At 41.2% G+C, this 12821-nt stretch overlaps 1 protein-coding gene across 2 annotated transcripts in view; it reads right to left on the reverse strand.

Moving 5' to 3' along the window:
* Positions 1-12821, reverse strand: part of Nr2c1 (nuclear receptor subfamily 2 group C member 1) — a 51185-nt gene that overhangs the window by 22769 nt on the left and 15595 nt on the right. For both annotated transcript variants that reach the window (XM_040755019.1, XM_040755017.1), the window contains exons 6-9: positions 11096-11243; positions 10921-11011; positions 6266-6450; positions 4576-4735 (exon numbers count right to left, since the gene is read on the reverse strand). In XM_040755019.1, the coding sequence (XP_040610953.1) occupies positions 4576-4735; positions 6266-6450; positions 10921-11011; positions 11096-11243 (584 nt within the window). The remainder of the gene's footprint in view (positions 1-4575; positions 4736-6265; positions 6451-10920; positions 11012-11095; positions 11244-12821) is intronic.

Raw genomic sequence — 12821 nt, forward strand, 5'->3', positions numbered from 1 at the left:
ATGAGAGAGGGGAAACCGTGATCAGAATAGGTTGTATGAAAAATACTATTTTCTTCTTTTGGTTTTTTGAGATGGGGCTTTTCTGTGTAGTCCTGACTGTCCTGGAACTAGCTCTGTAGACCAGACTGGCCTCGAACTCAAAGAGATCTGCCTGTCTCTGTCTTCTGAGTGCTGGGATTTGCTACCACCACCTAGCAAAAAATAATACTTTTCTGTTGTGTGTGGTGGGTGAGCTCTCAGCATGCTAAGCATATGTTTTACTTGTGGAGCTGGGGAACAAACTCAGGGCATTGTGTGTGAGGAACAAATCTACCAACTGGGCTCCATCGACAGTTTGGTTTACCTACTAATTAATATTGATAGTTCTAAATGATAAGACAGAGAAACAGATGCTTTAAATCCTACATAAGATTGTCTTTTCATGAAGACAAAAACTTCAAATGCTTACTGGAACAGCAAAATAAAACACAAATTCAGAAAACATAAGACATTTCTTAAAAATACCACACAGATATAAGCACAGAGATCACAGGTTGATGTTGAGTGTCTTTCTCTACTGCTCTCCATGCTTTTTTTTAACTTACTGTGCATATGATATGCATGTATATGTATACATGAGAGTGGATGTGTGCCATTACGCACATGTGAAAGTCAGAGGTCAACTTCCAGAGTCAGTTCTCTCCACTGTGTACCTCAGGGGTCAAGCTTGGGCCATCGGGCTCTGAGGCAAGTGTTTTTACCCACTGCAACACCTGCCTGCTGACTCCTCACCTTGTTTTGAGACAGGGCTGCTCACTGAATGTAAAGGATGGCTGGTCAGTGAGCTCCAGGGAGTCTCCTGTATCCTTCCTCAGAGACGGATTACAAGTGCACACCATGCTTGTCCTTTTATTTCGATGCTACTGATCTGAACTTTGGTCCTCATGCTATGTGGTAAGTACTTATGGACTGAGCCATCTTCCCCAGCCCCACAAAACTATTCTTAAGAGAAGCAAGCAAATAGTAAATGCTTTTTAAAACAAAGATGTAACTGTTTTTACACAAGAACAAGTGCAAAAGCGGAAATATTTCAGAATTGCCTAAGGTGAGTGGGAGGGCAGCAAAAAATTAGGGTAATCACCCCAAACAACCAGTCCTATAGAGTAGGGGACCCTACAAAACAACAACATAGAATACTCATGGCACACCTGTCACTACAGCACACAAGAGGACTGAGAGCTCACAACCAGTGTGATAGCCAGTAAGACCCAGGCCCTGTCTCAAAACCACAAAAGGAAGCAACCCCTTCAAAAAACTCAAAATCCTTTACAAATAGTTTCAAAGCTACCTTTAAACAAATAAAATGCTAGCAGTACGTTTTTCTTACTTGCCTTGACAATTCCCTTTTTAGTGTAGCTTCTATATCAAATTCTGTCAGAATAAAACTTTCAAAACAGCCATCTGACTTGTTAGGAGATATGGACTCTCCTTCAAGGTTTGTGCTTGGGGATTAACCGTTCAGGTGACTGACAGCACTGTGACACTGAGCACTAGCCATTGTCTCAGAACTCAAGTCTGACAGTCAGAACTGGGCATGATTAAGAATGGCATTGTGAGAAATGATTGAGACTTGACTTGGAATGTGAAGGGCTTTAAAAGGTCACGTGACAGAGCCTGAACTGCATCCCACATGACCAATAGAAGCTATGGAATACACTGATTTGTTGATTTTTGGGGGGTGGGTTTCGAGACAGGGTTTCTCTGTATTGTTTTCAAGGCTGTCCTGGAACTCGCTCTGAAGACCAGGCTGGCCTCGAACTCACAGAGATCTGCCTGCCTCTGCCTCCTGAGTGCTGGGATTAAAGGCATGCGCCACCAACACCCGGCTTCTGATTTGTTGGTTTTTGTGACAGGGTCTTTGTTACATTTTTAACCAAGATTACACTGGTTTCAGTATCCGGGACAAGATGGAGAGGATATAAGGGACACAGCTATTATTGTGACAATTCAAGCTAGAACTTTAACGGAGCTTTAAGATACAAGGAGGAAATCCAAGTAACAGGGTGGTTACAATCAGTATGGGCTGAAGGGGAGGACAGAAAGGGTTTCGAGTTCAGCATTCACAAGTTTTGAAAACTGCCTTACTCTTATCCTATATATTCACATCAAAGGATAGAAGTCCTATTTACCTCAATTATTCTTATAAGAATACAGTGAAAGAGACTTTGAAATCATAACTCAAGAAAGTCATTAAATAAAAATATTACTATCATTCTAGATTCTTTACTCCCAATTGTATTACCAGATGGCTTCTCCTTCCTACATTTAGGTGACTTTGAGTAAGACATTAAAATATACACATCTTAGTTCCACTACAAAATGAGACCAAAAACTCCAACACATCCAAAGGTGGCTGAGCGGAAAGGACACACAGAGAAACATGCAAACCGGCCACACAGAGCAACAGGAACAAAACTCTGCTCAGTGACTGAGAGAGATGCCAGGGGCTGAGTGAGGATGCCAGCCCCCAACTCAGGCCCGAGAACACCACCGGAAGACCTGACCATGGAATCACTGCAGCCTGGGAATCACTGAGAAATATAACTGCCCCAGGACTGGAAGCTGGAGTTGCAGAAGCTGCTGTTTTCAGGAGAGAAAGAACCCACCGACTCCAGAAAGAAAAGCCAACGTTTGATTCTGTTTAACTCATCGGTCTAAAGCACCTTTTTCATAGAATTAAAGGAAGAGGACCTAGGAGAAGAACAGCCACTGTCTAAAGCAGCCCCTGTCAGCTTGCAGGGCTCTGCCTACATCTCTCTCCTTGTCCTTCCTCCAATCTGAGTCCAGAGCAGGAAACTGAGAACACAAAGATTGAATTTTATTTAGAAGATGCAAGTACAAGGGGAAAAAGCATTTGCTAGTCTGAGCTCCAACAATAACTTTTAATTACTCTTACTATCTCTTCTTTTTTTTTTTTAAAAGATTTATTTATTTATTATGTATACGGTGTTCTGTCTTCATGTATGCCTGCAGGCCAGAAGAGGGCACCAGATCTCATTACGGATGGTTGTGAGCCACCATGTGGTTGCTGGGAATTGAACTCAGGACCTCTGGAAGAGCAGCCAATGCTCTTAACCTCTGAGCCATCTCTCCAGCCCCTCTTACTATCTCTTCTTATAATGCTTATGAAAAATTTTCTTATGCAGTGCAGATAAAACACTTGGATTTTTTTCTAGTAATCATTAATAAAATTTCACACGAGAATTGTCTTCTCTGATGTATTTAATTGGTACATCATGCTGCGGCAATTGTTAAGCTATAGTTAATTTTTTCTGTGGCTATTTCAACCAAGCTGAATTTTGAAACACCAATCTTATATGGTGATTTTGTCTATGATACATTTATTTTCTGTCTGTTATTTTTAATGGCAGTACAGACACTTATTTAATAGTTACAAATGTTTTTGTAAGAAATGTAGGAAAGTTTATAATCTATTGTAAATCACTCTCAAGTATTCCAGAACTGCTATGTATTGCTAAGTGTAATCTATGCATACTCAATTATTTTTCACACCCCTTTCTAATAGTATTCACAACTGGCAGAGAAAAGATCCAAGAAGAGGGGTCTGTCACAGTGTCAGTGAGATCTCAGCAGTGAGCACATCTACAGCTCTGTTCAGCATATTAATCTGAATAACCAAATTTTAGAAAGTTATCTCTTAAGTCTTCATCTGTATCACTTCTAAGGTCTACCTGTATTGCTTCCATTATAAGAGTATACAGAGGCGAGCACTGGTAGGCACCTGCCTAGCAGAGCATACATAGGGACTCATCCCCAACACCACTACAGAATGTATTCATGATGAATTTCAAATGCTCCTTTTCCAAAATGGCTTTTAACAATAGGAGTTAAAACCCAAGGCTAAGATGCATTATATAAGATGCACCCCATATGATCATGCTCACTCACACACTCATCGCTCTTATCATTATCATTTCCAATGTGAGAGCAAAGTATCTGGGTCTTAGACACCAGTTTACAGAAAAAACGTAGTAGCCAGGCACTGACCAAAAGCCGTGCATGTGGTTCACAAGCACTGTGAACCAAATAAAGCACTGTGCCTAACAGGTTCTAAAATCTTCCTGTTTTGTTTAGTTTCTCAAGGTGGGTTTTCTCTTTCTCTGTGTAACCCTGGCTATCCTGGAACTTGCTCTGTAGACCAGGTTGGCCTTGAACTCAGAGATCCACCTGCCTCTGCCTTGGATTAAAGGCATGAGCCACCACTGCCTGGCTGGGATCACAATCATCTATAATAGGATCTGATGCCCTCTTCTGGCATGCAGGTATACACACATACATGCACAATACTCATACATAAAATATAAATAAGTTAAATTTTAAAAATTATGAAAATCTAACCAACTAATTGCCTTATCATAACTGACTGATAGCAAGTTGACCCTCCGTTTTCTATAGCAGGGCGTGTTTCAGTTCTGAAATTCTACCTAGGGTATTTCTGAATTCAAAGGCAAATTTTGATTGTTGAAAGGAAGAACAAAATCAGACAGCAACGTAACATAAAAAAATTAAAGATACCCTGAAAACTACATGTGAATCGCTGAGCAGCGGCCCTTCTTTCTCCATGTAGCTCGACTCTCCAGTGATTAGATGCACATTTTCTTCCATTTCCTCTACTGGGCTCTGACAGGCTGTGCTTTCTCCAGGAGTCAATGCCTTTGCAAGAGTGTCAAATGCCCTGTCAGGACATAAGAAGCTGTGAGCTTGGGCAGTCTCCAACATTAAAAAGTTCTTGGACAAATTCTGGAGTTACCACTTAAGCCAAGGGGCTGTGGGAATAGTTCAATAGAACACCTGTCTAGCATGTCTAGCTCTTGGGTTTGGTACCAGGACTGGGAGGCGAGGGGCTGAAGGATAAACATTCTTTTGCAATAGGGCTGGGGTGTGGTTCAATGGTAGAAGGTTTGTGTAGTGTACGGAGGAGCTCGGCTCCACCTCCAGCACCGCTGTCAGGAGGGTTACACATACACAAAGCAAACAAACAACACACCAGCCTTCAGAAGACAGTTTCCTTGTGTGACAGACGGACTTCTCATTTCAGTGACCTGTGATCAGCTCCAAACCAGGAAATCAAACTTAGTAAGGATAGTATGAAATATTATATATTGCTATATTATCAAGAAGCTACCATCTCTTTTAAGTATGAGACAATTCCTCGTACTTATTTTTCATATACAAGTTATTTATGTTGACTTTGCTATATCAAACACAAAACAGGTTCAGTGTTGACCTGACTTAAAAATTCAGAGACAGTTTTTACACTTGTGGTTACTTAGTGAAATGCACACAGTTAACAATTTAAGATTAGGAGGACAGATAACTAAAGTTACCAAGTAATTATTCAAAACAGTTTCCCAGACTGTTAAATGACACATTTTCTAGCGTTCCTTAAATGAAGTCATAAGCTCAACAATTACCCAAGGCTCTGAACTGCGGTTTCCTCCTTTCCAGTCTTTTGCAGTGTTGTCATCAAGCCCAGGCCCTAGAGCATACTGGGTGAGCACTCTGCCACCACTCAGCCATACCCCAGCATAATATTAATATTTAGATATTAAATGAAGTCTACGAAAAGATGGGAGAATTTCATCTCTGTATTCTAAGTATTAATGCTGACAACACAAAACCAAAATCTGATTTTATTTTCCTTAAGAATAATTTAAAACTATAGTTATTCAATAAGGTCTCTGACATTTATCTTTACCAATAAAAATTAGTGTTGGTTGGGAAATCAAGATTACTGTTTAGGAAACATATTTTGTTCTCTGTACAAAGAAACACCAGACCCCAACTGTCATTTAAAATGAAGTAAATTCCCAACTTGTTGGACTGCAATACTAATTTTTAATACATACTTACTGCTTGGGAAACTCAGACTGTCACGTGTTTGGCTGCACTAAAGGCAGATTTTCAGTTAAACCTTAGCATGCATGCCTTACATTTTTCTATTTATTTCTTATAGAAATACTTGTTTTCAGAAACTTTTTTTTTTTTGGTTTTACGAGACAGGGTTTCTCTGTATTGTTTTGGAGGCTGTCGGTCCAGCCCAGCCTTGAACTCACAGAGATCCGCCTGCCTCTGCCTCCCGAGTGTTGGGATTAAAGGCGTGTGCCACCACCGCCCAGCTCAGAATCTTTTATAGACAGATATTAACACAAAACCATTTCAATCAATTCAAAATGAAAATTAGAAAGACGGGACTGGACTTTACCTTGAGACATCGCCATTGGTCTGAATGTCTTGATGAAACGCACAGAAGGACGTGTCACCATTACGTGAGCTCTCCACCACAGGCATATTATTACAACTGTAAGGAAGGTCTTTAGCTTTGCCGAGATTTGCTAAGGACGTGACCACACTGGCCAATGTGCTTAGGTCTCCTTGACATGATTCAACCTTAAAAAAAAAAAGAAAGCACTAAAATTTTGCAATGTGGTACCGCTATATTTTAAAACCTTAAATATCAAATTCTAGGTCATAAAATACTAAAGGAAAAGCAAATTAATAAACTGAATTGATGAATACAACAGTTCATTTCTGTAATCCTACCACTCAAGAGGATGAGGTAGGAGGATTGTCACAAATTCAAGGCCAGTGTGGGTTACAGAGTGAGAGCCTGTCCTTAAAGAAAAAAAGAAAACTCTTAGGGAAAATATAGACTTAAAAAGAGGTATAAGTTCTTAGCCGGGCGGTGGTGGCACACGCCTTTAATCCCAGCACACACTCGGGAGGCAGAGGCAGGCGGATCTCTGTGAGTTCGAGGCCGGGCTGGACCGACAGCCTCCAAAACAATAGAGAAACCCTGTCTCGTAAAACAAAAAAACCAAACCAAACCAAAACAAAAAATAGGTATAAGTTCTTAAGAATACTTACAAAAGTTTTAAACAAAAATTTTACTTACTATCTCTCCAAGTCATAGTTACTTCCTCTTTTATAAAAGGATATCAAATTAGGTAATAATTCTTTTTAGTACTAATGATTTAAGATTGATAAAACTTGCAACAATTCTTTTTTGAAGATTAAAAGTTTTCAATTTTATGTGCATGAGTGTTTTGCTTGCATGTAAGTCTGTGTACCACAAGCAGCCTGGTGCCCACAGAGGGCAACAGAGGGCATTGGGTTTCCATGGGACCAGAGTCACAGATGATTGTGAGCTACCATGTAGGTGCTGGGAATTGAACCTAGTTCTCTACAGGAGCAGTAAGGGCCTTTAACCTCCGAGCCACCTCATCTCTCCAGTCCCAAAGATTTAGTTTTATTTGTAAATAGTGTGTACTTATATTGTGGGTACATTCAGATGAGTGCAAGTACTTATGGAGGCCAGAAAAGGGCACTGGATGGCTGGAGTTACAGAAAGTCGTGAGTCACCCGAGGGGAATGCTGGGACATGAAGTCAGATCCTCTGTAAGAGCTCTTAACTACTCAGCCATCTTCCTAGCCACTCAAAAATGTCTTCCATAACAAACTGGCACAGAATCTAATTGAAGAGTAGTGGAAAGGGAGAAGGCAGCCGGGTGGTGGTGGCGCACGCCTTTAATCCCAGCACTCGGGAGGCAGAGGCAGGCGGATCTCTGTGAGTTTGAGGCCATCCTGGTCTACAGAGCAAGCTCCAGGACAGCCTCCCAAAACAATACAGAGAAACCCTGTCTCAAAAAACAAAACAAAACAAAACAAAAATAATGGGCCAGACACAGCACTAGAACAGGAGGAAACGGATCCTTTGTCTGGGTTTATTTACATTTCTTCTTTCCAGAGTTGAAGACCCCCCTAGTCATGCTATTGGTCTCTTATGACATATTACACCCTATTCCATTGTCTGCCAATAATCAATACTATAGTCTTTATGCACTGGCTCCCCTCTTTTGTAAAAAGTGTTCTCTGTGCGATTTTTTTATTTTTTTTTGGTTTTACGAGACAGGGTTTCTCTGTATTGTTTTGGAGGCTGTCGGTCCAGCCCGGCCTCAAACTCACAGAGATCCGCCTGCCTCTGCCTCCCGAGTGCGTGCTGGGATTAAAGGCATGAGTCGCCAATGCCTGGCTCAACAATAATTCTTTTAATGTTCAAATTATCCCACCCAAACCTAATAACAAGACCTTTAGGTTTCTTCTATAGCCCACTACAGCCTTTAATTTGTTTTTGTCTCTGTGTACATATTTTTATTTAATGCAGAGTCCTAATATGCCGATCAGGGCTGGCCTTCTGGTTCTCACAACATAGCCCAGGCTAGCCTTGAGCTTGTGATCTCTAGCCTCTGCTTTGAGAATTGGAATTAGAGGTGTGAAACACTACATCTAACACATATAAACCATTCTGAATTCTGAAATAATATCAGTGTTTCTTTTGAGGTTTCATTCATTTTATTAATCCTTTAATTTATGTGAAACATACTTTGGTGAATAAGTAGACAATAATTTTCATGCTCTCCTCAAATAAATTATTGCCAGTGTTCCCAAATCCTTAATGAATATCCTACCCACTAGTAAGTTCTTACATGACATATATATGTGCATATATATATATGTATATGTATATACAGTCATTTACAGAATGACTATAATCTGACTATAACAATTACATATATGTATATTATGTGTATGTGCATATACATGTATATATAACATTAAATATGTGCACTATGTGTACATATGTATGTATGCACATATATAAGCAGACAATATACACATTTGTCTCTGCCCTCTGAATGCTGGGATTAAAGGCATTTGTTCACATATTCTGCTAGGTATTTTAATATTTATCTAAAATTCAGAAGGGTAAATATTCCTTTCCATGAAACAAAATGTCTAATTCAGTCTCTGCCACTGGAGATTCTTAGAAGTGTAACATAGAAAAATCTCATTTTGTGATATGATATTTGGGGCCATGTGTTGGGTTTTTTGCATTGTATTTTTCTGATGAGGGTATGTCCTTCTGTGAATGTTTCTCTTACTGGTTGATGAATAAAACACTATGGCCAATAGAGGCAGGGAGATAGGCGGGATTATGAAATGAGGAGAATTCTGGGAAATATAGGCAGACAGCAGTTGTCATGTGAGCCACCAAAGGAGTTAGAGGTCCAGACCATTCTCCGGTAAGATAAGCCCACGTGGAAATACTTAGATTAATAGAAATGGATTAATAATTAAGACAGAGCTAGCCAATAAGAAGCCCAAGCCACCGGCCAACAGCTTTATAATGTGTTTATTTGGGGCTCTCAGAAGGGTGGCAGGGCCTGCCAGGCTAGAAAGCTCACGTTACATTTTTCAGTGCTGACATTGAATCAAGGATCTCTTGTATGCTGCATACATCCTTGCACTGAATGATGCCCTAGTACTTTGGCTGTGAGTGCTGCAAAGCCAAAGCCCAGTGCTGGCAGAAGAAAGTCTTGTCGCAGGCACTTCCAAATCTCTTCAGGGCCAGCAGCACAGCTCAGAGTGAAGGCAGGGGCCACTAATGATGATACCCGAGTATGACGAGATCCCATGGGGTGGAAAGGGAGAACCAACTCTAGAAAGCTGTCCTCTGACCTCTATGTATGTTGTGGTGTACACACACACACACACACACACACACACACACACACACAGAGCAAATAAATAAATAAACAAATATAACAAAGTAGATTAAAAATCTTTTTAGGAAAACTTTTTTCTTTTCATACAGAAAATTTACACACTTCATCTAAATAGAGAAAACTTTTAGGGCTGGGGTGATGGCTTAATGGGCAACAGTGGTTGTTGTGCAATCGTGAAGAACTGAGTTCAAATCCCCAGTACGCACATACACATCCATGTGGCTGCATGGTCCTGTAATCGCCGCACTCGGAGGGAGAGAAAGGCAGGAGGGTCAACTGGAACATCAAAATCTGGGTTCAGCAAAACCCTGTCTCAAAGGAACAAGGCAGACAGCAATATAGCAAGGCATCTCCTCAAACCTTTATGAACATGAGCGTGAAGATGCCCACAAGTGTGTACATGTTTGTACACACACACACATATAGAAATCTTTTCTTTAGACCCGTGCAAAACAAAGATTTGCTGCAGTCTCAGGAGAGTCTAGATGACTTGGGTGTGTAGTCTGGGAGCACACATAATCTCATTCCTTCTCCAACCCCAGAACCCACAAAGGTGCCTAGGAAACACAGCGGCTCCATATCTTCCTCAGATTCAAATAATTGCTTTGACTAAGGTATGCCAAGAACTTCTCTTTAGTTGGAGTATCAAGTATTTGGCATTAACAGATCCAGCAGGGAAAATATGAGGAACACAGGTAAGAATTCTGTGCTACTCTCCTGTTTCTTCAGATGGGCTCACAATGCATCACAACTAACCCTCAAATCAGAGTGCAGACTGGGCCGGCCCCACTTACAGCCATCATCCTTCCTTTAGTTTCCAAGTTGCTGGGATTACAGGAAGTACATCATTCATTATGTTTGGTCTGGATTTAGCATAAGTTAGTTTGCTGGTAACTTTTATTTCAATGTGAAAGAAAAGAAACTGAGAACACTTTTAATTTTGGTTGCTTTCAAGTTAAAGATAAAATTTTAGTGGCATGGTGAAGAATTTTATCAAGTAATTTTAGATTTAGAAACTGGAATGAGGGACTGAAGAGATGGCTTAGCTGTTAAGAGCACTGGCTACTCTTCCGAAGGTGATGACTTCGATTCCCAGCAACCAAATGGTGGATTACAACCATCAGTAATGGGATCTGACACCCTCTTCTGACACACAGGTATATATTCACACATACATAAAATATACACATAAATAAAACAGGAATTATCACTCAATAGTAGGTCAATGGGGCTCACATTCCAGTACCACCGGGGCTAGGGGCTAGGGAAGGGGTCTTTAAATTGAACTACATACCTTATCTGGTGTCATTAGCATAGTTGGTTCTGTTTTTATTCCAGACTGATGAATATTCACAAACATTCCTGAATCCAACAGTCCTGTTGACCTATAACGAATGAAGCCAAAATTTTAGTCTTACTTGATCTGGGACAAGAGGCAAATGATCCGCTTAATGTCAGCTCTATGGCACCTGGTGGTCTCGCCATCTGTCACAAAGGTTGGAGTGGCAGCCAGCGGGCTTCGAAGGTCTTTGCGGATGTAGATTTTTTCTGTGGAAGCTGCGCAGTTAGAAGATTTTTCTCGGGATACTTCAATGGGTTTTCTTTCACACTGAACGGCTGTAAAAATACATTAGATAGTTATATTACAATATGGACTTTATGGACATTCATAAATCTAAGCTTCTTATCATCAGTATGGCTAATGAAAGGGAGACACTGCTTCCAACTGAGTTCCAAAGGTAACCGTCAATCTTTACTGCATCTATTCACACCCAGTGATGTTGCTCCCTTTTTGTAGAACTAGTCAATTTACACCTTATTCTCATCTCTTATTTTGCCACTCCTTGGTAGAAAAACAGTTCTTAAGACACCAACTGGCAAGCTAAGAAATAGTGGAGAGACTACCTTAAATGCTCATTCCTGATAATGAACTTGACGACTACCTTATATGGCATCCTAGAACCTTCATCCAGAGACTGGTGGAAGCAGAGGCAAATACCCACAGCTAAACACTGAACTTAACCCCTGGAACCCAGTGACAGAGAGAGAGGAGCGATGAGTAAATGGGCAAAGAATGGGCTGGCAAAACCAGCAGAGATAGCTGATCTGAACAAGGGGGGAGCTCTTGGACCCCAGACCGACAGATGGGAGGCCAGCATGGGACTGATCCAGACCCCGAGTGTGAGAGTCAGTGAGGAGGCCTGGGCAACCTATGGGGTCCTGGGCAGTGGATCAGTATTTATCCCTCGAATACAAACAGACATCGTGTGTCCATAACACAAAGAGGGATGCTCTCTCAGTCTGGACTCTTAGGGGAGTGCCTGGACCCTGCCCTGAGCGAAATGACAGACTCTGGATATCTCCTGTGTAGAAGGAAGTGGGGATAGAGTGGGAGGCTGAGGGGGGGCTGGTGGGGGGTGCAGGAGGAGGGGAGAAAGAGGGAACTGGGATTGACATGTGAAACAAGCTCTTTTCTAAAATGTAATAAAAAAATTTATTCTGAAAAAAAAAAGAAAGAAACCTCACAATCGAGAAGGAAGAATTACGTGAAGGGAGATGCCCCTCATGTATACAGAGTTAAAGAAAAGACTTGATCAACTGAAGATAATACTAGTAAAGAAAAAAGTAGATCCTTTGTAGTTAAGAAATAAGTATGTGCCGGGCGTTGGTGGCACACGCCTTTAATCCCAGCACTCGGGAGGCAGAGGCAGGAGGATCTCTGTGAGTTCGAGGCCAGCCTGGTCTACAAAGTGAGTTCTAGGACAGCCTCCAAAGCTACAGAGAAACCCTGTCTCAAAAAACCAAAAGAAAGAAATAAGTATGTAGCACACAGAAGCTCATCTACACAATGTGTACTATCGGTAGAAACAGAAGGCAAGGCACTTCTGTTAAATGCATATTTTTTTTCGGGACAAAGGGAAAGCAGACTGTCACAAGTCAAAGCTCAGTCGCCCAGCCACCTGCCAGCTGTCTGTTTGGTGAGTCTTCAGCCTTTCTCTGTGAAGGTGTCTCGTGTTAACAGCAAAACCAACCACAGAGAACTGCTATAGGAATAAGCCGACACATGTATGAGGAGCGGCCTTTGGCACACGGACAGTTCAATCTGGACAGGCTGCTGTTACCAAGATCATATTTTGGCCATCAGTTACAAAGCGCATGGGTATCTGGGTGTCTAGCTGCTAATAATGATAGCTT

The sequence above is a fragment of the Mesocricetus auratus genome, unplaced genomic scaffold, assembly GCF_017639785.1.
Source record: "Mesocricetus auratus isolate SY011 unplaced genomic scaffold, BCM_Maur_2.0 Super-Scaffold_100011, whole genome shotgun sequence".
Classification (NCBI taxonomy): Eukaryota; Metazoa; Chordata; class Mammalia; order Rodentia; family Cricetidae; genus Mesocricetus; species Mesocricetus auratus.